This window comes from Panthera tigris, chromosome D4, assembly GCF_018350195.1.
Source record: "Panthera tigris isolate Pti1 chromosome D4, P.tigris_Pti1_mat1.1, whole genome shotgun sequence".
Lineage (NCBI taxonomy): Eukaryota > Metazoa > Chordata > Mammalia > Carnivora > Felidae > Panthera > Panthera tigris.
Genome location: NC_056672.1, coordinates 76,195,409 through 76,220,758, shown reverse-complemented (window position 1 = coordinate 76,220,758; position 25,350 = coordinate 76,195,409). Strand labels below are relative to the sequence as shown.

The window sequence follows — 25,350 nt, the reverse complement described above, 5'->3', positions numbered from 1 at the left end:
CCTCCATCTTAAACCTAGACTGGAGCCTGAAAGGAGACTCCCCAGAGAACTCAGAACCCTTACCCCACTAGCTCGGTCACTCGGCAAATGGCCAGGAGCACACCCAGTGGATCATCAGTCTTCAGCCATCCTAGGGCTGGCTGTCGAGACGAGACACAAGTGACGAGAAGAGAAGGACATTACTTGGGAGAATATGCATGTTCACAGCTCTGAGGATTAAAGGCCCGTGTTCTTATCACTGCTGAACAGAGTATTATAAATCCAGTCTTAGAATACCAAATCCCCTTGCAGCTTGGCCGTTGTGAGGGAATATTAAAAAGGCCGGAGACAGAAATAATCAGTTTCCCAATGACACATTGTCAAATAAAGCATTTCTCACATTATCCTTACCCCCCCCCCCCACTTCGTCTTTTTTTTCTTTCTCTGGCTCCTTCTCCCGTGCCTGGATAGTTAACATGAAAAAATAGATTAAAATGAGGCCAGGCTGAATGGAGTTCTAAGTTTGACTTTTCAGAAGGCTCTCTCAGTGGGGTAGTTTGGGGTGCTTTCTATTTTTCATCTTTATATTTCTTTCAGTGTTTGATATTTTGTAAGCAAACCAGCTAGAGGTACTAGCTTGGGGATAAAGGCAGAACAGCAGAGAGGGTCCACGTGAGGTCTGATCAGGTGCCCTTTGGATGCTGAGGTCAGAGATGCTACAGGGACTGTAAGATTTTTATTCCTCTGGAAGGTCTTGTTAAGATTTTAGGCTCCTGTATATTTATTAGGCACCTTCTCTCGACCAAGTACCGCATCTTAGGTTGTGTAAATGGTAGGGGTAGATGGCAGTTCACCTAGAGTGGGAACATGGTCAACCAGATGGCCATATTGTAGTAGTACAGCCCGATGACTGAAAACCACAGGGGCTGAGAGGGAAGACATCACAGACTGGCCCCACCCTGAAGAGGCCAAGATACTCCCTGAGGACGTGATCTCTGAGCTGAGATGGCTGAGTGAGTTGGGATGAGCAGATGAAGGGGAGTGTATTAGTTGCTAGGGACTCCTTAACAAAATCACAACAAAATGGGAGGCTTAAAAGACCGGAAATTTATCCTTCACAATTCAGGAGGCCAGAAGGCCAAAATCAGGATGTCAGTAGGGTTTGCTGTCCCTGGAGGCTGATGGAGAATCTGTCCCGTGCCTCCCATGTGGTTCTGATGGTTGCGGGCAATGCTTGGCCTTCCTTGACTCGTAGATGCATCATTGCAGTCTGTCTCCATCTTCACATGGCCTCCTTCTGATTCTCCTTCTCCTCCCCCACCTGCTCCTCCCCCCTCCTCCTACTTGACTGCTCCTCCCTCCTCCCCCTCTTTTCTAGCTCCTCCTCTTCCCTCTTCTCATTTTCCTCCTCCTTCTTCTCCTCCTCTTCCCCCCTCTTCTCCTCCTCCTTCCTCTTCTCCTCCTTCCTCTTCTCCTCCTCCTTCTTTCTCCTCCATCTTCTTCCTTTTCTCCTTCTCCTCCTTCTGCCTCTCCTTTTGCCTCCTCTCCTTTCCTTTGCTTTCCTTTGCTTTCCTTTGCTTTCTTTTGCTTTCCTTTCCTTTCCTTTCCTTTCCTTTCCTTTCCTTTCCTTTCCTTTCCTTTCCTTTCCTTCCCCTTCTCCTCCTCCCCCTCTTCCTTCTTCTCTCTCTCTCTCCCTCTCCCTGTGTGTGACTGTGTGTATGTATGTGTCTGTCTGTCTTTCTGTCCATCTGTATCCTCTTTTTTTTCTTTTAGAGAGAGAGAGAATATTTTTTTTAATGTTTATGCATTTTTGAGAGAGAGAGACAGTGCAAGTGGGGGAGGTGCAGAGAGAGAGGGAGACACAGAATCCAAAGCAGCCTCCAGGCTCTGAGCTGTCAGCACAGAGCCCAGCCTGGGGCTTGAACCCACGAACTGCAAGATCATGACCTGAGCTGAAGTCAGATACTTAACTGACTGAGCCACCCAGGCACCCCTCCTCTACTCTTCTTATAAGGACATCAGTCATTGGATTTAGGGCCCACCCAATCCAGTACAAACTTACCTTAACCAATTACAACTGCAGTGACCCTATTTCCAAATAAGATCTCATTCTGAGGTTCTGGGAGGACCTGGATTTTGCAGGGTCATTATTCAAACCAGAAAGGGGGTGAGAGTGCTCTGGGCAGAGGGAGTAGCCAGTGTGGAAGAGCCCAGAGCATCACCCTTGGGGGGAATACTCATTGCTCGGTGTGGCTCCAGAACAGAGTATGGGGTAGGACTTGTGGGGACCTGGGCATGAGAAAGAAGGGAGTACCTCATCATGAAGGGCCTTGAGTCCAAGAAAAGAGTCTGGACATTATTCTCAGGGCCCTAGAGAGCAAAGAAAGGGTTTTACACAAGGGAGGGTGCACAAGGATTTGGTTTGGGATAGAGAAATAAGAGAGGCTGATATTTGTTGAGTACTTGGTGCCAGACCTTTTTTTTTTTAATGTTTACTTATTTTGAGAGAGAGAGAGAGAGCAAGTACATGTGCATGCACGAGAATGTGGGAGGAGGAGGGACAGAGAGAGAGGGAGAGAGAATCCCAAGGAGGCTCTACACTGTCAGTGCAGAGCCCCACCCGGGGGTCAATCTCACGAACTGTGAGATCATGACCTGAGCCAAAGTTAAGAACCACATGTTTAACTCGCTGAGCCACCAAGCTGCCCCAGATAGTAAGGAAGTTTCCCGTCAGAGACGGGCACACACATTCTTCCTGCTCTTTCTCTCCCACTTCCTGCCTGACAGCTTAGTGAAATCCTCAGATCCCTGAGAAAAGGGTAAAACTGATCACCCCGAGACCTGTACTGCTTGCACTCCCAAAAACCAACCTGTAACTAACAGCCTGGCATTTTTATTTCTGGAAGTCGCTGCCCCTTCTCCAACCTTGTTTGTCTTGGGCTGCCCAAGAGTGAACACCGTCCAAATCGGATTTGACATCAGTGCATCCCTGAGGCCAATGGGGCCTGTGTGTGCCACCCCTGGAGCCTTGGCCTCTTCTTAACCTGCTTTCTAAAAATTCACCGCCTTTCCCTACGTCCCCTTCTTCCTGTTTGGCTTGCGGTTGCTCTGCTGTGTTTTCTCTACCTCCAGGACTCGTGTTTGCTCCTGGTGTACAGACTCGGTGGCTGGACACTCTGGCCCCGCTTTCCTTTCCAGCGTCAGCTCCTGCTTTTCTGTTCGCTTGCCCTTGGTGAGGAAAGACCGTGAAGAAATGGAGTGCGGTTCTGTGCATGTGGACCGGCACGACAGCCTGGACCGATCCAGGTGGACGCACATGACAGCTTCTTGCTTCTGAGTTACTCGTCTGCTGTCTTAGGATGGAATGTCTCACTGGGAGAACACGGCCACCTGGTTGTCTTGAGCTCCTCTGCTCGTGCACAGCACCTGTTAGTTTGTAAGTGCCATCAGAGCACTGCTCAGGTTTGCATTGCACAGCAACCCTGTGTGAAGCGTGAATGAGAGATTATCACAGGTTTACCATGTACCAGGCACTGAGTGTGCCTCTTCACGTCTAACCTCTCTCCCTGTGGATGTTTTTGACCCAGTTTTTTGGAGGAGATGATTGTGATTGAGAGATTCATTCCTTTGTCTAAGATTGCCCAGCTTCTATGTGGTAGTATGAGAGTTAAAGTCTTTCTGACCCTTAGTCTTTGTTTGCCTCTGTGTTATACTTTTCCAGGTATTGCTAATTCCAAAGTACAGATGAGTAAACTGAAGGTCCTTAGGGGAATCTGAGAAATTCAAGCTCAAACACAATGAGTAAACTGGAATTCAGAACCTATTTCCTATTTCCTCCATGCCTGGAGCCTGTCCCCAGTTTCCTGTTCTCTACTCCTTTCTCAGGAAGGAAAGGGAAGGCTCTAGGGACATAGAACTGGCCAGACTCCTGCCTGTAACATCCCCTGAGCTGCTCCTATGTTTGAGGTGGGGGGTCCCCTCAGCCTTTCAGGAGCCCGGCATGGGGATATTTGTTTCACTAGGTCAGTGGTACAGTAAACCCTCGAATACTGAGATTCTCTTTTGGCCAAACGTTCACAGTGAAAATCTGATCTGTAACAGAAGCCACATGGCTGGTGGCTCAGCTGAGGCTGGAGGACGCTGAGGTCCGGGCACCCAGGGAGAACCAGAGCTGCTGGCCTGGGATCGTATCATATGGTAAGGCCAGGGGTTAAAGAATCGCTAGATCGTTAGGCTAAAGGTACTTTCGAGCTCAGCCCCCATCAACATGGGGCAAGGGAGATGGGTGGTATTCCTCTGTACGACCTTGCGGAAGTTTCCTGTGCTGGGAAACCTATACCTGGAATTGCCTAGGTAATTTGAGGAGGCATATGTGAGGCTGGGCAGGGGCTAATCAGGCCTTCGATGCCCCTGTCCCTTCTCACTCCAAGCAGAACCATGTCGCCATGTTGAGGTTAGTTTGAATCTCAGTTGCACTACCTTGCATGATGGACCTCCTGGCTCTGTGCCTCAGTTTCCTTACCTGACGTAGGACAAAGATGCCTAGCACGCACATTTGTGCCAAGGTGAATGCCAGAGCACGTGCAAAGTGTTTGGTTCAGATTAAGAAGGATTTGGGGGCCTCCAGGCAAATATTGCAGAATAGGCATTCAGGTGCAGAAGGTCAAGCTGTTTATTCACTCCTCCTTAATTTATTCATTTACGTTAAATCTACCCTGGCTGAATGCTGTTGACAGCAGCAGCAGCTAACCTTAGTCTGTGAGCAGCTGCCGTGCACCCTCCCCACAGCACTACATACACACATCTTAGTTAGCCTCACGATGACCCAATGAGCTGACACTGTGACACTGCCCTTGTTTAAGCAGTCACGAAGCCAAGGCTCTGAAAGGGAAAGTGACCTAGTCAAGGACATAGCCTCAAAGTAGTAGAATCTGGACTAAAACTGTCCCTCTGAGGACAGCTCTTAGCCACTATGGCCAACGATGCTGGAGGGTTTTGGAGACAAAGCATGTGCCTTCCTGCCTTCCAGGAGCTCCTGCTGTGGATTTAGATTTAGGAGCTGATCCAGGGCTGCAGGGGGTGACCTGGGAGGGTGGTTTAGATGCAGTGGAGGCAAGGACGGGCGGTAGTGGTTGTAGGTGGACAGTTGGTTAGGCCTTATCTTTCCCAGGGATCTGGGATCTGACCACAGGGTCGAAGTCTCATAAACGGGGTGGGCGGAAGGGGCTGTGGATGAAGGGCCCGCACTGGCAGGGGCCTGACCCTCACAGCCAGTGAAATGCCCAGAGGTAAATAGAAGATAGGCAAAGAGATTTCCCCAAGGTCATAATTGACAAAAGTGAAAAGCTTTACTGAAGAGGCAGCCTCAAGACGTGCCCATCGACTCCTGGATTTGAAGATCGTGTTTTCCTTTTCCCTTCTCAGGATCTGCTCTCTCTTTGTGCACCCTCTCCATTGTTCCCGATTTCTCCTCCCCTCCCTTTGGTCAGTGAGAACCACTATGCAGTCCAATAGCCAGTGGCTCTGCAATGAAGACCTGGGTTCAGATCCCTGCTTTACCACGTCCTGGCTTTTTGTACCCAGGTGGACCTAGGATCAAAAGCTGTGTGACTTCAAGCAGGTTCTTTAACCTTTCTGAACCACCTTTTCCTCATTTCATCTACAGAACAGACGCTATCATCCTGATCACATTAGATTGTGTTGAAGATCAAAGAACAAGAAGGAAAAGCAATAAGGAGAGGGCCTGCTATTATTTCATCAAGTGTTCTTTCTGCCTCCTCTCTCTTTGCACTGCCTGTTGCTCTTATCTCTTTCCTTCATTTTCCTCCTCCCCCACCTTCCTTTGTCTCCTCCCTCTCTTATCTGTAATGGAAAAACTGACAAGTAATACCCTGTCAAAAGAGTCTTCTAGACACAGAGCAATCACTGTTGTATGTTTTATGGAGGGAAAAAGGATCTATGTTTACTTGGGGGGGGGTTGCAAATGTGATGAACCCATGCATATGCACCCATTTTATAAACGTACATATGTGCATATATGTGCGTACATACATACACACATACACATAAATACAATAGAGTTATTTGGTTTGTGTGCTTGTGCCTAAGTTCTGATGCCCAGAGAAAGCTCCCTGAGCATTCCATAGTAGCTCAGCTGTACCTACATGCCTGGCCACTTCTTAGCCCGCGTTCCCACCCACTTGTCCCTTCCATGGAGGTGATGAATTCCAGCTTACTGAACTGAGGTCCTTGCAAAAAGAACACGATAACGTTCCCGTGCAGGCAGGAGACTAGCCTAATGCTTTTAGTGAATAGTATCCTTCTTGGCTTAACTGGGTATGCTTAACGGCAGTCATGCCCCACCCCAATAATGTATTTAGCATTAACATCTGTCGTCTTTGTTAGACATTATACAAATAGTTGTCGGAAGTCATCCTTGCCTTCAGTGAGATCATAGTCAAGGAAGAGCAATCAACCACATGGGTGTGGTTGGAAGGGTGTAGGCTTTAGAGCTAAAACAAAAAAAAAATGAAACCAAACACAGCCAAAAATGAGGCTCAGCTTTTGCTCTACTGTTCACCATGAGTTTCCAAGTCTCTGGATTTCTCCCCCCTCTCTCCCAAACAGTGAGGATGATCCTTCCCAACCCCATGAATTACCCCCAGGGATTCGACACAGGGACCTGTAGCCCCCCAGACACAAAGCACAGTATGTAAGGAAGAAAAGCAGGGTAACTGAGGGAGCTACTCCATCCATTGCAGATGTTCCTGGCACGTGGTGAATACAGTGGAGTGAATAGAATGCCCACTGTCCCCTCCAGTTCTTGGCAGGTGCCATCGGGGACACAGACATGCTTGTGAGTAACCCTGCTCTTAAGGAACTCACAGAGCAGGGTATTTTGCGAGTCTTTTGAATCATGTAAGATATGTCTATAAACATCGTAACCTGTTCCAGGGCAAGGTATGGTATGCAGACTCTGGAATATTTGCTAGTTGGATGTATTAAAGAAAAATAAGCTTCAGTTTGCCTTAATGCTCTGATTAAAGGAGCCCTAGAAAGGTGTGTTTTTTTTTTTTCATTTATTCATTCAACAGATATTTATGAGGCGCCTATTTTGTCCCAGGCCCCCTACTGGGAATCACGTATCAGAAGGAAGTACAGACCATGCAGAATTATGTTTGATTTAATAATGTTGTCTCATATTTGTAGCAGGTTGGAAGAAAGGGTACTACTGTCTCTTGATCCCTAAGTGGACTCATTCTAGAGATAAGGAAGCAAAGCTGAGAGAACGTGAGCGAATGTCCTGGGGTCACTCAGCTGATGGGAGGCAGAGTCGAGGTTCAGCTACTCACCTGTGTGAAGCCATAGCCTTGACTCTTCTCCGCGTTTAGTCATCTGCTTGCTCTGACATGACCATTATCTATCTCATTTGCTCCCCATGGCAACCTGATGAAGAAGGAAAGGCAGGGATTCTTACTCATCCTCCTAGATGTGAAAAGCAAGGCTCAGAGAAGTCAAGCGGTTTGCCCAAGGTCACACAGCTTGTTGGCGAGAAAGCCAAGTTTGGAAGTGACATCTCTCTGGCTTTCAAGCAGCGGCTAGGGGTTCCTGCGGCTTTAGGAACCACGCCCAGGGATCTGCGCTGAGTCTGGTGGACAGGGAGACCCCGCTGGCCCCGTAGCCCAAAGAGCACTGGCCCATTTTCTTGTCCTTCTGCTCTTCTGCTCCAGGGTGGCCTCATCGCACTGCTACTCCTGCTGCTGGTGTTCACTGTGGCGCTGTATGCCCAGCGGCGCTGGCAGAAACGTCGCCGCATCCCCCAGAAGAGCGCCAGCACGGAAGCCACTCACGAGATTCACTACATCCCATCAGTGCTGCTGGGACCCCAGGCCCGGGAAAGCTTCCGCTCCTCTCGGCTACAGGCTCACAATTCTGTCATTGGAGTGCCCATCCGGGAGACCCCCATCCTAGATGACTATGACTATGAGGAGGAGGAGGACCTACCCCGCCGGGCCAACCACGTCTCCCGCGAGGATGAGTTTGGCAGCCAGGTGACGCACACCCTGGACAGTCTGGGCCGGCCGGGAGAAGAGAAGGGGGACTTTGAGAAGAAAGGTGAGTCCTCCTTGTTGTATCCCACCTTCCAGGGGACGTTCTGGGGAGCTGGGAAGAGGCACAGGAGCTGGGCAGTGGGGGACACAGGTGGTGTCTTCAGGGCTGAGCCACTTTGGATTCATGGGCAATCATCAGACTTTGTCTTCTCTAGTTCTTTAGCAGTGATGGGAGAAAGAAAGAAAGAAAAAAAAAAAGGAGTCCGTGTTCTTGGAATTGAGTTTTGAGGAGCATGAGAAGTTACCTAGTTCAATATCTCTCCATTGTCTCTTGATTACTTCCCTTGATGGCCTTCTCACTACTCTGGTGGGAAGTCTCCTCATTTTCACACACTACTATTAGAAAGTTTTTTCCTTACATTGAATTGAAATCTCTTTTCTCTGGGCTTTCATGTCCACAAAGAAAATGAATCTGATTTCCTTCTTTAAGGCAGCTCTTGGAAAATTTGACTGCAGAAAAAAAAGGAGCGCTGTACCTTCTGGAAATCAATCTGAATAATCCCAGTTTCTTCAGCCAGTCTCATATGACATAGTTTCAGATGTTTCGGCATCCTGGTCACTGTCCTCTAGGTGGAGAGTCTGACTTTTCGTGTCCTAGAATGTAACACCAGCACTAACAGACCTCTTCCTCAAGGTGGGAATACTCCTGTGCCAAGCCAAATGGGACTCTCACCTCCCTCTTGCCAGCTGGTATGCTTCTGTTGATGACATCACATTTGTTTTGCACCACTATTGCTGGGTCATACTGAGATTTTTTGGTGACTGAAACCTCTCACACTTTTTGATATATGCTGTTGCAAAGACACATTTCCCAGAAGTTGGAAGACAATTGATTATTTAGACATGAGCATAGAATGTGTTCTATCTGTCTTTAGTAAGTGTCTATGGCACCAGTTTGTTTATAGATGGGATTTGGCTCTTTTCCTATAAATGCTGCAAGCGAACCATTCTCCTCTTTCCTCCTCATTGTCTCTGTGATGCTGTTAAAGGCTTGGCCTGGAGACCCCCGTTCTGACACCGACCCACTGCTTTTGGTGAGTTGAGGGGAGCCCTCGCTGCTTGGGCCAGCGCCGGAGCTCTGAGCTCCACATCCTTCTTCTCTCCTTCCAGGGTCCTTCCTCTTGGACCCGTCTTCTGTTGTGCTCAGTGGACTGATAAGGACATTAAGGGTGTCTTGCACGGAGACATTTTGTCAAGCCTAGAACCCTGCAGAGAGGGGAGAGTGAGACAGTAGGGGAGAACACAGGGTTTGGTGTCACCTGGACCTGGGTTCAAATCCTGCCTCCTTTATTTACTGGGTGACTTTGGAAAAATAGGAATTCAGCCCTCCAAATCTCAGTTTCCTCATGGAAGGGTTCCGGAAGGATTCAATATAAAAATAAAATGTGTGAAAAATACGTACCCCAGGGCCTGGCACGTGGTAGAGGTTGAATCCCCGAGAGCTGTGTTTGCAGACCTCAGGCTCCTGCTCTTAGCCAGGCTTCCAGAGTGTCCTTAACCCAGGCCCAGTATTCATCCCCAGTCTCCTTATATGTTCTAGCCTGGGGTATTTCCCTTGTCCTCCATGGTCACTCCTGTCTCTGAACTGTTCGTTTACTGGCATTCCCTTCCCCCTGCCTCCAGGAAGTGGAGATGAGCTAATTAAATTAAACCCCACTCCTCAGTTCACTGGTGAAATGGCCTTGGACAAAACTCTTCGCCACCTGGAAGGCCATGCCTTCGCCTCACCTGTTTTTGTCTGATCCACGTTATTTTTTAAAATAATTAATTTTTTTTAATGTTTATTTTTGAGAGAGTGAGCGAGCGTGAGCGGGGGAGGGGCAGAGAGAGAGAGAGGACACAGAATCTGAAGCAGGCTCCAGGCTCTGAGCTGTCAGCACAGAGCCCGACGCGGGGCTTGAACTCACAAACCACGAGATCATGACCTGAGCCGAAGTGGGACGCTCGACCGACGGAGCCACCCAGGAGCCCAAACAATTAATTTTTTTAATGTTTATTTTTGAGAGAGAGGGAGAGAGAGTGAGTGTGAGTGGGGGGGGGGGGAGGGGCAGAGAGAGCGGGAGACACAGAATCTGAAGCAGGTTCCAGGCTCCGAGCTGTCAGCACAGAGCCTGACGCGGGGCTCCGACCCACGCACCGTGAGATCGTGACCTGAGTTGAAGTCGGACGCTCAACCGACTGAGCCACCCAGGTGCCCCTTGTTTTAAACAATTAAAAGAATTTTTTTTTTCAAACCCTGCCTAGGCATTAAAACAAAGTACAGTTTGAAATACCACACAGCCCCTTCATCACTGTATCCAGCCACCCTTCCATCCGTTAAGGGTGGGTGAGGAAGAAATCTAGGCAAGATGGAAGTGAAGGGCACACTTTTCCTGACTGCGCCCAGCATGCTGGTCGCCCTGCCTGACTGTCAGGAGGGGGCTGCTCGGGGCTGTTCTTGCAACACTGTGGTTCCCGAGCACCTGCTCCTCCTTGTCTGGACAGGAGAGGGATGGCTCCCCTGGCAGGTTGTAGAAGATCTAACAGCAGCTCAGACAGGTGAGCTCTCTTTGCCTCAGGCGGCCCTTGGGAGAGAACTGTGAGGTGCTGTCTTTCATGAGGTGACCGGGGAGCAGCCACGGGCTTTGTCCAGAGTGGACAACTATTCGGAGGCTGGGCAACCCAGACAAAAGTAATCCCGTAGCCCTTTTGAAGTCATACTGCCAAAGGCTGATCCCAGCTGCATGTTTGCTGCGTAGCATTTGCCTATAAATTCAAACTCCTTCACTATTCTCAAGCGCTGTCAGCCTGCTTTTCAGCTTGGACTTGTAGAGAATAGAGAGGACACTCTGGAGAACAGAGGGAGGAAGTTTCATTACCAAGGGGCCGCTGCTTGGGTTTCCAGACCCCAAGAGCGGTGTCCTGAGTAGGCCTGACATTCAGCCGGTACACGCCCGTGTGGCCACACCCTTTGTTACATATTGAACTTCTGTGTCAGTTGGTAAGTAGCTCCCTGTTCTGAGTTCCCCCCGCCGTGCCCTTCTGCTTCCTGGCCATGCCAGCCCCCCTCCCAAGAATCCTCCTGAAGCTCCCACCATCCAGGAACAGGGGTGGCTTTAGGGTACCTCCCCGCTGTGATGGCGGGTGCCCTGTCTTGCTAGTTGGTGCCTCTGCCTTAGAAATGCTCAGGAATTTTGCATATCATTGCTGATACACCTTAGCACATTGCTGCTGCGGATTTAATCACGTCAGTATGTGAATGCTTAGCACTGTGTTTGGTACGTAACGGAAACTTGATAGATTTCAATTCCAGTTCTCCTTATCCATCCTGAAATTTATGTTTCTCTTCCCTGAATATTATGCATGAAAGCTCAAGGAAATTAAGGTAACAGATTTATCACCTTATCAAGGGATAGGGTAGGGGATGGCTGAATGGGTATTGGGTTTTCTTAATTTGGTTTTATTATTGTGGAAAAAGAATGCATACTGTTTCTAATGGAAGGAAGGGAAGGAAGGAGAGAGAAGGAAATAGAAACAGAGACCTTTACTTAGCTATATAACCTCTGTTTTGAGAACTTTCCTTGAATTATGCCATTTTCACCAGTAACCCTGTGAGTTGTGTACTAATGTTGCTCCCATCCTACAGAGCAGGAGATTAAGGCGAAGAGGGGCTGAGTAACCCGTCCAACGTCACACAGCAGGAAAGTGACTGAGCCAGGTTAAAATTCCAGCACTAGAACTGTCTCGATAAGGGGCAGAGCAGGGGTATGGATACACCTCCCACGCTGAGTTTCATGGTCTTGAAAGGCACTAAGCTGTTGCAATCCCAGGGACAGCTAAAGCATAGCAACCATGAACTTGCTTCGTCCACAAATCAGGGAAGAAAAATATATAATTAACATCTGTTCTTGGAGGCAGGAAGCTGCTACAGAGTAAATCTGGACTTCTGGATTGGCTTCTAGCAGGGACTTTGCAACAGAGAGATCCCATTTTTTAGTGTTTTGAGAGACTCCCAAGGGTACAGGGGACTCGTATTTGTTGTCAATAGAGCACTCTAGGGTGACAGAGAACTGGAAAGCTGTTTATTAACTTACCCTCCTAATGCCCCGAGGCAAATGCCATGTAAATGTCATTGTTGTGTAGTGCTTTCTAAAATTTCAGAGCTCTTTGTACTCAGCACCTCATTCAAATGCCTTGATGTTCAAACCCTCAGCTTCACTCCTGCCCACATCTTAACTTCCCTTTCCTACCCTCAGCCATTCTTTACACAGCGGCGGCTCTGTTATGATCCTTCTGGTCACAGCGTTTCATGCTGAAAGTTTTTCCTGAGCTCTCACTGCTATTGACCTCAGCTTCCATACTCCAGCCAATGGCCTCCTCTCTGCTCTTCAGTTTTCCTGAGCTTCTTGCACCACAGGTCCTTTGCATAGCCATGACTATGTTTGCCTGGGGGAATCCCAGTCTTTCTTTCCTCAGTCTATCATGGCTGACTCCTTCTCGTCATTCTGGCGTCGGCTTAGTCTCACCTCATCAGACAAAGCTCTTTTCTCTATGTGAGCTCTCTTCTTTTGCCTTCTATCAACTCCCGTTTTTGTTTCTATAATAGTAATATTTAAATTATTTGGGCGTTTTAATTAATTGCTTTAATTTTCCCACTGGATTCAGGGTTCCATGAAGTTGTGTACCAGATATGTTTGGTTTGTTCTGTGCCTCATGAAGTATCTGGCATACAATATGTGTTGCATCAGGTAGATGGAGGAATGGGTAAATGAGTGGATGGAGAGATGGCTATCTTAGTGCGTTTCCACAGGCTGGTAACTTGCGTGGACTCCTTACTAATCTTTTTCTGACCTGGACCAGCCTTGTTTAGTGGTTTTAAATCAAGGATTTGTTGACTCTTCCCACCCCTTTCATAAGGAAGAAATTACTCTTATCAAAATTTGGAGATCGTCTCAGTTATGCAAGCTAAAAGTAGCAGAGCCAGAATTTGAACCCAGAAAACCCCAGTAGGCTCTGAACACTATACCACACGCATTAATCCTGTTCATTTATTTGAGCAGGAGAGGTAAGACATGGGCTTAGCTGCTAGCAAGCCAAGTCCCTTGGAGCTGTGTTTATCAAAAATATTGAACACCAGCCACAGCAAGAAATAGATTTTGCACTGAGGCCCCACATGTATGGGTAGGAGGGTGTGTGTGTGTGTGTGTGTGTGTGTGTGTGTGTGTATCTCTAAAATAAGTTTTGCAAAAGCATACTTATCTTTATTACGTGTGGCATGCTCTGATATTTTCTGTTCTTTTTATGTCATCTTTTTAATGCTGGTATGGACCACTGAATTGGTTTCACAGTTGACGAGTGGGTCTTGACCTGAAGTTCAAAGATCTCCTAAACCTTAGAGAGGGTGTATTATATTAGGATCCCCAGGGGCACAGGTCCCTGGTTCCTGCAGGTGCTTTTTGCCTGGAGATCTGAAGGAGGAGGATAATTCAAGGTACTCAAGGTGAGGTTTGGGTGGAGGAACTGGGGATGGTACATGAGAGGGTCCTGGCCCACGTGAGGGCTTTATGTCTATTGTCCCTGTGGCCAGCCCCTTGGTGTCTTTTACCCAGCATGATGGCCTGGGGTCCCATCATCTGTATACTCTCTCTTGAAACTATGTGGCCATTCCTTCCAAAGGCTGCTCTGTATGTTCTGTATGTTCTTTCCTTAGGGGACACTCTCTCTTCCATCCATCCCCCAGCTCCCAGAAATTTCTCCTGCTGTGTTCACTCCCTGAGAAAAACCACCCATCCTTTAAGCCACAGCTCAACACCTTCCTCTTCCCAGGTTCTTGGAGGCTCAGAGGGAGATTGTCCAGGAGCATGAGGAAACTCACTCCCTAACAGCAGCTCCCATTTGGCAGGGCTTTGAGGGTGCTGCCAGGCTCCCTGGGGCGCAGAGGAAAGCGGGATGGGCAGAATGGCTTCCACCAGGGCTGAACTGCTTTTAACTGGTTCATACATTGTGGCTCCACATAAGATTATTTTTTTTTTTACGTTTTATTTATTTTTGAGACAGAGAGAGACAGAGCATGAACGGGGGAGGGGCAGAGAGAGAGGGAGACACAGAATGGGAAGCAGGCTCCAGGCTCTGAGCCATCAGCCCAGAGCCCGACGTGGGGCTCGAACTCACGGACCGCGAGATCGTGACCTGAGCTGAAGTCGGCCGCTTAACAGACTGAGCCACCCAGGCGCCCCAAGATTATTTTTGAAAGATAGTTTCTTTAGTGTAAAAAGAAAATGTTGGATATGACTTTCTTACACCAATCTGCCCTGGCTTTGTGTTACCGACTGGCTCTCCCCTCTCCTTGTTGAAAGTTCCTTTTGGAGTCTGAGTTGCAAAATGCCCCAAAGGCTGTTTGGTGTACTTTCTGTCTTCTTTACACTTACATCACCTGTCCTAGAGGGAAAGGGGGCTGACGCTTTAGTCCCTGCATCTTTTTTTGGGAGGGTGGATGTACTTCCTTCACTACTCAGTCGTTCCTTCATTTACTCATTTGATTGTATTTTTTTAAGCAAGTTTTTTAAGTTTCTTTTTATTTATTTTGAGAGAGAGATAGAGAGCAAGCCGGGAGGGGCAGAGAGAGAGGGAGACAGAACCCCAAGCAGACTTTGTGCTATCAGCTCAGAGCCCAACGTGGGGCTCGAACTCACAAACCATGAGATCATTACCTGAGCCGAAATCAAGAGTCGGATGCTTAACCAACTGAGCTACCCAGGTGCCCCTCATTCTCTTATTTAACAGGTGTTTACTGAACACCTACTGTGTGCAAGACCTTGCATTTAATGCAGAAGAGACAAAGCACGATGGGAAATCATTTTCTTCTAGAAGCTCACACTTTAGAGGGGTATAAAACAGTAATAGCTGCTTTATTTTATATAGTCCTTTAACATTTATAGAATGGCTTCATAAACATTATATGATACTCTGTGTGTTACTGAACCCTTTGAGAGACCAAAAACCTTACAGAGCTCAGAGGAATTGAATCACTCTGCCCCCATGACAAAGAGTAAGTTTGGGGATGAAGGTCTCCTTAAACCCACATCTCTTGAGTTCAAGTTCACGGCTCTTTCTGTCTGGCCATACCATATTTATCTCTGTAGCATCTTGACTATCGTTTGGCAAAACAACTTGTTACATCCAGACTGCCCTCCCCTCTTCATCTTAGGCGTAAGAATGTCTCCTCTTTGAGTGTATTCAAGCCTGGGTAGCTCTTGGTTCAGAATACTGTGGCACGATTGGAGATGAGACACAGTAATTCTTTCTAATTCTCAGATTGTAAAATTTGAACTCAATCCGTTTCCATTCTGTTTTCTTATTTGGACTTCTTAGAAAACAAAGTGGGACAAGATCTGTATTTGAAAAAAAAAAAAAGGTTCCTTAGAACTGGGCAGCCTGGCAAGTATTCAGAATTGAAAAGTTTTCTTTTTTTTTTTTAATGTTTGTTTATTTATTTATTTATTTGAGAGAGAGAGACAGACAGACAGACAGACAGAGTGCAAGCCGGAGAGGGGCAGAGAGAGAGAGAAAGAAAGACACAGAATCTGAAGAGGCTCCAGGCTCTGAGCTGTCAGCACAGAGCCCGATGCGGGGCTCAAACTCACAAACCATGAGATCACGACCTGAGTCGAAGTCGGACACTTAACCGACTGAGCCACCCAGGCGCCCCTTCTTTTCCTTTGCTTTTAACCCCAGCTGGCCACTTGCAGGGTGGTAGAACATTCACGTTCTCGCCAATTAATGTTACCATGCAGTGGAATGCATAAGACTGTGGAAGACCAGACTCTGACTCTGCACCAAAGCTTTTTCTGCTTTGATGTGTCAGTCCCCCTGTCGTGGACATTGGCCCTGGTGCCGGAGTGCACAGGCTGGGCAAAGCAGGCGGGAGCCGCTCCTCCAACAGACTGGAGCTTGGCATCCCCAGACAGCCGTCCTCTGAGCTGTCTCCACGCTCTCTAAAATAAGATATAGACAGAGATTTGTCATGGAATCACAAACAGGAATGTCACCAAAGCTGTCACCAGAGCCCCTTAAAATGTCACTTCCCAGCATTAATTGCCACGATAGCAAAACAAACGGGCGTTCTCTGAACATTTGCTCTTCCCCTCCTCCCTCATGATTCTTCCCCTATCTCCCTGTCTCCCCTTTTCTCCCTTCTCCCTCAGAGTCCCCCTCCCCCTTGTCTCCAGGGACACTTTGGGCATTCTGACTTGATTAGACTGTGCCCTGGAGAGGCAGCCCCACCGCACACTGACAGATGTGGGTGAAGGAGGTTTGATAAATGTCAGGGGCTGAAGAGACTGCTCCCTGATTGATCAGAGCTGGAGCAATTTCCCAGCAGTCAGGGGACTCCGTATCTCCCATACAGGCCTCCATTGTAATAGCTGGACATCACCCAGCGGGGGCCTGACTGTCACCAAGAGTCCAGGCAGCTGAGGCTCTCTCTCCTCCAGGATCCCAGCCTGCCTCTGCCTCCTGTATGCTCATCCGCCCCTGGGATGCAATAAATTACCACCCTGATCCACACTTATGGTCATTTTTTTTTAATATTTCCTACTTAGCAAAGTTTGTAGGCTCATTGTAGAAAAATTTTGAAAAAGCCTAAATTAGACGTTTTCATAATGCCTCAGTAGCCACAACTGTTGACAGGGTTTTCCTTTTGTTTCTCTTCTCCTCTTTTGCATATTGAAAGTTGAAAATCTATTATTTTATCTCTTACATTTTTCTGAAATATTATGCCAGAGCATTTCAAACTGCTCATCATTTCATCTTCTGACTGTCTCATAGTTTATTTATTGGTGAACATTTTAGTCACTTCCTTTTTATTCTATGTTCATTAGCAATAGACATTGGCGGCTTATTATTTTCCACTATTCCGTATTATTTTCTCAGGGTATATTCCCAGGAGTGGAATTACTGGGTTAAATGATTTGACTGTTATAAAGTTGTTGATGCGTGTTTCACTCAACACCCCCGTGTCAGAAAGTCCCAGTAAACATTTGTTAAATAAGGAAACATTTGTACATCTATTTTTTTATTTATGAATTCAACAAGCTTAAATTAGGTCTGTACTGTGTTAGGCACAGTTTAGGGCACGAAGGATAAAGCAGTGAATAAAATATATATAATTCCGTTTCCATTAAGTTTACGTACTTTTTTTGGGAGAGACAGACAGTGTGAGCAGGGGAGGGGCAGAGAGAGAGAGGGAGAGAGACAATCCCAAGCAGTCTCCCCATTGCCAGCACAGAGCCCAATGTGGGGCTTGAACTCATGAAATCACGGGCTCATGACCTGAGCTGAAACCAAGAGTTGGACCCTCAACTGACTGTGCCACTCAGGTGCCCCTAAGTTTATTTTCAAGTATGGAAAGATGGTAAATAAGTGAACAAGAAAAAATATATTTATGTAAAAATATATAATTAAGTAGAAAATATAAATATGTATGAATATACATTGTATAAGCATAAATATATAAAATACATATGTATAATCATATATAATATCAAATCATGATCCTTGCTACAAGGGAAAGTTAAATTAAAACAAGGAAAGGAATTAGGACTCTCAGGAAAGGTCTCACTCATCTGAGGACCAATCTGTAGTAGATGAAGAACCCAGTTGGATATTTGAGGAAGGAACGTTTCGGGCAACATGAATGGCAAGTGCAAAGGCCCGGTGGCATCAGTGTGCTGGGAGTGTTCAAGGAATAGGAAGAAGCAGTATGGGGAAGAGAGCAGTAGAATAAATTGGGTCACAGAGGTGCTAACGAAAAGGTCATGTAAGGCCTGGTAGGTAAGGGTGTTGGCTTTTGCTGTGAGTGAGATGGGGAGCCATTGGAAAATGGGGAGTTAGTTTCCTGCAAAGGTGTTAAGCAATTGGGAGTGAGGATGAAAAGGAGGGGTTTAGGTGGAGTTGACATTCAGAAGGAAGGATGCTGGGGAGACCAGAGAATAGAGGTTGTGGTCTGGCATCTCTGGGGTAGAATTCAGTCTCCAGATGTATTTCTTTTGTTCTGCTTGCATACAGAGTATGTTTTACATTTTTCAGTTAAGTTGCCCATCTTCATAAGGCAGGACATTTCGCGTCACATTCACATTTCTGCCCATGCGTCAGGCACCGTTGAGTTGGAGACTTGATCACTGGAGACTCTGGGAATGCTAGGCCTTCTGGCACACGGCAGAGGCTGAGTGGTAGTGCCTCATCCGGGAGGGCTGTTCTCCCTCTCCAGCTCTGGCACCGCCTGACCCACTTCCTTAACAGCAGCGATCCCCAGTTTGGTGGCAGGTCTGGATGCCATTCTTCACCCTCTCCAACTCCTTGAGTTTTGTGTTTCCAGCCAGAGGGAGGCTCGCAGCGGAACAGACACCAAGAGACCTTTGAGAAGTCAGACAGCAGAGTAGGAAGTGGCTAAGAAGCCTGGCTCTCAAAGCAGACCCGTCATGCCTGCAGTTCACAAGGTGTGAGAACTGGAGAAAGTCACTCACACCTCAGGGACTCGGTGTGCCCGCCTCTGAAATGGGATGGCCTTCTGCAGGATGCTTGTGGCTATGGGATCAGGTCACACTTGTCAAACACTTAGTGGAGGAGTTTGATTCTAAACAGAAGCCATTATTGCTACTGTGTGAAATGCTCACTGCATTCAGCACAGGGAGGCTCAGAGAGGAGAAGGGGCTTATCTAAGGTTGCACAGCCAGTTCTGCGGAGTGTGTACGTGGGGGAGGGGTGGTGGTGGCCCTACCAGAGGCCATCTAACTTCCAACCAGCGTCACCTTAGTGTGACTGCCACACGTTCTGAAGGGATGATTTTTTCTATTCAAATCCTGGATGTGGACCTGGGTCCTGACACATTCTGGGAGATGACTGTCTATGTGTGAGAGGAACGAAGGAATGAATCCCCGGCTGCAAGGGGCTGTTTTCTCCCCCAGGGAGAGTCGGGTGGGCAGCACAATGCTGAGTTGGCTGTGCCAATTCCAGTTGTTCTCTGCCTTTCCAGCTTTTCCTTCAGCCATTGCTCAGCAAGGGGGGGTCTCCTGTCTGAGGGGGTTCAGATGTCTGGCAGGCAGGACCTTCCTCCCCACCGTCTCCCGGGTGGGACAGGAGAGACGCAGGATTATGAAAGCAGGGGAGTCTTGAGGCCCCTCTCCGAGGCTCCAGGCTCCTGGAGAAAGGATATCCATGGGTGTGCAGGCAGATGCATTGCTGCCCCCTGAGCACAGAGAGGCCACTGACCGGCATGGATGGATAATCCCCACCCAGTACCCGGCTCCTGTGCGACCCTTAAAATGTGGCTGCCCTTATGCCGGCAGCCCACGGGCTCACTGCTCCTTGACATTTCCAAGGTGGACATTTACTGCCTGCTCTCTCTTCTCTGCCTTTTAAATCTATGGTACTTGAAACATGTTGTTTCCTCTTTTCTTTGCCTGGGTCCTCATCTGTGGAATGAATACTGAAGACAAAAGTATCTTTGTAACTTGGCCAAGAGCCATTCTGTTTTGGGTGGTCAACATCCCCAGCAGGATAAGAGTCTGGTTTCTAAAACGTTCTCAGAGAGCCAAAGCATAAGAGACTCTTAAAAAACTGAGAACAAACTGAGGGTTGATGGGGGGGTGGGAGGGAGGGGAGGGTGGGTGATGGGTATTGAGGAGGGCACCTTTTGGGATGAGCACTGGGTGTTGTATGGAAACCAATTTGACAATAAACTTCATATATTGAAAAAAAAATTAAAAAATATAAAACGTTCTCAGACACTAAGTCTTCTGGGCATCCAGCAATGACATGAGAATGGGGAGTGAGACTGGTGTGCCTGGGTGGCTCAGTCAGTTACACGTCTGACTTCGGGTCAGGTCGTGATTTCAAGGTTTGTGAGTTCGAACCCCGCGTCGGGCTCTGTGCTGACAGCTCAGAGCCTGGAACCTGCTTTGGATCCTGTGTCTCCCTCTTTTTTCTGCTCCTCCCCTGCTCATGCTCTGTCTCTCTCTCTCTGTCTCTCTGTCTCTCTCTCTCTCTCTCTCAAAATAAATAAATAAATAAATAAATAAATAAATAAATAAATAAAACATTAAAAGAAAAAAAAAGAATGGGAAGCAAGTAATCTTTCTCCCTTGGCTCCACTGTTCCATACTTGAGTAGAGATCAGCCCTCAGCTACATGGAGCAGACTGCCCCCCACTGTCCCTCTTCATCACATACTTTCCCAGCCTCCCTCCTCCACTTCCTGGCACCCAGACAGTATTAACAGACACAGGCTGGCTTTGGAAACTGCATCCTGTGGAAAAGGTGATGGTCTCCCCTAACGAGGGGCTCTGGGTCAGAATCTAACCTTTATCTGCTCACTGGTTTTGAGATTTTGGACTAGTCGTTGCTCTGGGCCAGTGGTTCTCGACCCGAGGTGATTTTGTCGCTGTCACCTCCTTACTGGGGACATTTGATAATGTCTGGAGACCTTGTTGTTCGTCATGGACTGGGGAAAGGGTAGAGGATGCTGCCGGTGTCTGGTGGGTAGAGGCCGGGGATGCCGGTAAATGCCCTGCTATGCACAGGACACAGGATGGCTCCTCGCGGTAAAAGGATTACCCAGCTTAGAACGTCAGTAGGGCCGAGATTGAGAGGCCCTGTTCTAAGCCCTGGGTGTCACGTTGGTAGAATGGAGGTTCTAATTTTCACAAGAATGTGGGAGAGCCAAATAATTACACAAGCGAATGCTTCTTGTCAACTAGAACATTGCACAAACATAGGATGGGAATGCCGTTGTTGCATTGTAACTTTTTTTTTTTTTTTTTTTTTAGTTTTCGGCCTGTTTTGTTTTCCAGTATTTCTTGGTTATTGGGAGACTATCTTTACAATTTTTGTAGCCAGTCTTTGATATTTTTATTTTTTAGTTTTATTATTTAAAATAAAATTTTAAAAACTGAGTTGAATCCTCAGCAGCTTTTTTTTTAAGTTTTTAAATTTATTTTTGAGACAGAGACAGAACATGAATGGGGGAGTGGCAGAGAGAGGGGGAGACACAGAATCGGAAGCAGGCTCCAGGCTCTGAGCCATCAGCCCAGAGCCCGACGCGGGGCTCAAACTCATGGACCGCGAGATCGTGACCTGAGCTGAAGTCGGATGCTTAACCGACTGAGCCACCCAGGCGCCCCTAAAAAAAATCTTTAATGTTTATTTATTTTTGAGAGAGAGGGAGGCAGAGAGAGAGGGAGGGCGACACAGAATGCAAAGCAGGCTCCAGGCTCCATGCTGTCAGCAGAGAGTCTGACGTGGGGCTCGAACCCACAGACTCTGAGATCATGACCTGAGCCGAAGCTGGCCGCTTAACTGACTCAGCCACCCAGATGCCCCAATTTTTTATTTTTTTAATTGAAAGCTAGCTGACACACACAAAGTGACATTACTTTCAGGTCTGCAGCGTAGTGATGTGACAAGTCTCTATGTTATGCTGCGCTCACCACAATTGTAGCCACAATCTGTCACCATACAGCACTCTTACAATACCATTGACCCCGTGCCCTGTACTCCACTGCATTATTTTTTTGTTCACTATATAGAAGGATTTGTTCTTGAGAGAGCTACCTCAGGGCCTTTGCGTTCCTGTCCCTGAACAGTCTTTTCTCCTGGTTTCTGCATGACTTGTTCTCTCAGTCCCTCCCGGTCTTTTTCATAGGTCATGTCATCATTGAGGTCATCCCTGACCACCCCGTATGAACTAGCACAGTACAGACAGTCACAGGTACACACCCCACACTCTAGTCTCCTTTCCCTTCTTCTCTTTTTCTCCTAACCTTTGTCACCATTTGACCCAGTATACATATCTGTGTATCTAATTGTCTGTCTCCCCCAGGTATTTTGTCGGTTTTGTTCAGTGCTATGTGCTTGTTATTTAGATCACTGCCTGGCACAGAGCAGACAACAAGTAAATAACTTCTGGAATGAATGGGTAAATAGAATGAGTGAATGAATCAATGAATGACTGACACTGAGTGCTTTTATTAAGTTTGTTCAGGTTTCAAAGAAGAGACTGTTTGGGTTAGCTGATGAGGATTTATTTTTAGTTGCAACGGGAATAATATTAGCTAGCTTGTATGGGCCAGCCTCCATGATCAGCACTCCATAAATATTTACACATTTAATCCTCAAAAAAAAATGTTGGTATGGTCAGTACCTCTCATTGCCCTTTTTTTTCAGATGAGGCAACCAGAGCTGGGAGAACACAGGTAACTTTCCCAAGATCACGTACCTGCTTGGCGTTAAAGCCGGGATTTGTACCTTGCTCTTTGTGTCCTTTGAATGCTTGCTTTTCACTGATGTTCTGCGGCCTTCACATTTGGAGAACCCAGGGGCCAGGGATGGCGAGAAGACAGTCACGGGATTCAAGGAGAAAGTGCCACTGTTAGGCTGTAACAGGAATTAGCACACTGTTTCTGCTTCAAGTGTCTCTGCTAAGCTCGTGAATCTGTGTGAGTGTCTCTGGACCTTTCTTTATCTCCTAATCTGTGTATGCCCATGGCTTCTGCTGCCTCATAGCTTCTGTTCCTGGCTCCACTCTGTTCCTTATGAGATATGCTCATCTGACTCTGACAGTCTTCTTGGATCTCCTGTGCAAACACCCTGTGAGAGAATTTCCCATCTCCAGTATTTAAAGTCCTAACGGGCAGGTCCTCACACAGGCCACACCACCATCCATAGGCTAATGTGGGGCTGTCTCTGCTCAGACATGGATCTCTGGTCCCATCAGCTTCGCCAGGACAGGGGAGTCTCAATGTACCCTCTGGGCTCTTATGCACCTGCAGCTGCCTTTCACTGAAGCAGGCATCTGTGAGTATGGCAGGCCCTCAAAGCACCATATCCCGTCCAGAACAGCGGGGAGCCCATCTGCTCAGAGCAGGACTGATGTGTCTTGCTTCAAAAGGGCCTGGTTTGTGAATAGCTCAGCTTAGCAAAGAGATAAATCAAGGAATGACAGATTATTTTCCTAAACGGTTCTTTATTTTACAAAAGCATTCTCCCCAGGATCTCCTTCAATAGCTAGCACCCCACCAGTGCATGTAAAAGAGGGTGGGACTTCACCAACTTTTGACTTATCGAAATATTTAAGGATACACTAACCCATAAGTCAAAGCAAAAGTAATGGGAGGGCTTTCTGGGGGAAGTGGCCAGCCAGCGGACGATGGGTTTGGAATGGGGCATTCATGGGTATAAACCACCTCGATCGTGGGCAAGCTCACTGGCTTCTTTTAAGTCTCAGCTTCCTCATGTGTGAAACTGGTTTCCTAATAATTTGGGACTTCTAGAGTCGTTTTGAGAATGAAACGCCATAAGAGGTGGATAGCCTGGTGCACAGGCTATCTCTCCTACATATTATTATGGTCTTGAGAAAGTCACATTCTCTTCCTGAGCCTCAGTCTTCCCATCCGCCTCATGAGCAGCTTGGACCCTTTTAAGCCTTACATGCCTACATCTTTCAGTTTCTGCCCCTGTCACTGGAGTCCAGTGGAGACTGAGCCAGAACTGAGTGCCATATGTCCAGCTAGCATGGCTAATGGTGTGTGTGTGTAGTGCAGGGAAATTATTAGAAAAACCAGCATCTCTGTAAGAGAAAGAAAGCCTTTCTCTCAGGCAACCTCTCATCTACTCGTACCTCCTTGTACAGAAATGGTGCAGAAAGGAAAATGGACGCTAGTAACTAGGTTTCTAACTGGGCTAATACGTGGCAGAGGTCAGTCTCAAGCCTCTTTGTATAGCCTCCTGGCTCCTGGACTGTTTGGTAAGTGTCCCAAGGAGGTTGGCAGAGAGAGACATCACTTCCTCATCATTTCCCTAGTGAATGAAGCCTTGGGAGACCAGATGCATCCACTTCATTATAATTATGTTAAGTGCCGCCTGATTGGCGCTGTTCATCACCCCGGGAGAGCAGCCTCCCCCAGTGTGGACAGACAGGCAGCCTGCTTTGGCTCAGCATAGCTTTGTCCCATCCAGCTGTGTCTTTGGCAATGACTCCTATGGTTCTCCCTTTTCCCCCCTCTTTTTTTGAAGAGAAAGCATGGGGAGTCAGAGGGGAGGGCACCAAAGGGGGAATGAGGGAGCCTGGGTTCTGCCTTCAGCATGCCATACAGCCCAAGTTGAATCCTCTTCCTCCCTGGGCCTCCCTCCACATAACTATGTGTAGCATGGTCAGGTGCACCATGAGATCTCCGCTCCCTTATCCAGCTCTGAACTTGTCGGGATCTCAGGAGAAAGGTGATGTTGGTGTTCTAACAGGGAGGGCGCTCCTGGGTGGTAGGTTGGTTTCGTCCTGGAGTCTGAGTGTTTGACCCTGGAGGAGCCTGGAGGAGAAAGCAATTTCTGTACTCTGAGAAATATTCCTACACCAGGAATCTTTCTTCACATTGTAAGAAAATGAGGTTTGCCTCTTCCTATCAAAGAACGGGCCAGAGGGTGGTTAGAGACTATTTTTATCTGAAGGGCCACATTTTGTGATTCCAGCTGTCTGTGCATGGGTTTGGGGAGGGGTGTGTGGGTTTCCAAAAGAAAGAGTGGGGATGACAAATTAGGAAAGAGTTCGTGAGAGAGAGAGAGAGAGAGAGAGCGCCTTCAACAAGGGTGTTTCAGGCTGAGAAAGATCCAAGAGGGAAGATAAAGGGGTGGAAATGAGATCACTCTGTAGGTGGTTAGGCATGTGGGCTCCAGAGCCAGGCCGTCCTGGCGAACCCCTGGTATTTCCTAATACGAGCCATGCATAACCTTGGACACGTGAGTAAACGCCCCAGCCTCCCACTGCCATCATCTCTAAAACGGGGAAGATCAGACCAAGCATCCCCACGTTGCTGGACTAAATGAGTTGAACGTGTCACAGGACATGCTTTTGCAAAGAAAAGGCTCAGTGAGTGTCAGCTATGACAGCGTGTCGAGGATGTTCTGCAAACAGATCAGGCACTTTGCGTGCTATTTTTTTTTTTAATCCCCGCAGCCACCCCACAGTTGACTCATCCATTCATGACCAGAGCAGAGGCTGATTGAGCCTTGCCCTCCGACACACCACCCGCCAGTGGAAGACGGTCTCGAGATCCGTTCCGACTTACCCGAGTCCGAACTGAACACCGGGCTGCCGGGAAGGGAACGCACTAAGAGCTCTGAGGGAGAAGAGGGGAGCCCAGTTGGCCCCAGTTTGACTGTCTAGCATGGCCTTTCTCAGGAGGGAGGATTTTAGCCGAAGTCAGAGGGATCCGTAGTGTTTAGCCAGATGAAGA

The 25,350-nt window shown here is 47.7% G+C and overlaps 1 protein-coding gene across 1 annotated transcript in view; it reads left to right on the top strand.

The window, feature by feature from the left end:
- Positions 1–25,350, top strand: part of ASTN2 (astrotactin 2) — an 873,390-nt gene that overhangs the window by 194,400 nt on the left and 653,640 nt on the right. The window contains exon 3 of the mRNA XM_042963755.1: positions 7,710–8,094. Within this exon, the coding sequence (XP_042819689.1) occupies positions 7,710–8,094 (385 nt within the window). The remainder of the gene's footprint in view (positions 1–7,709; positions 8,095–25,350) is intronic.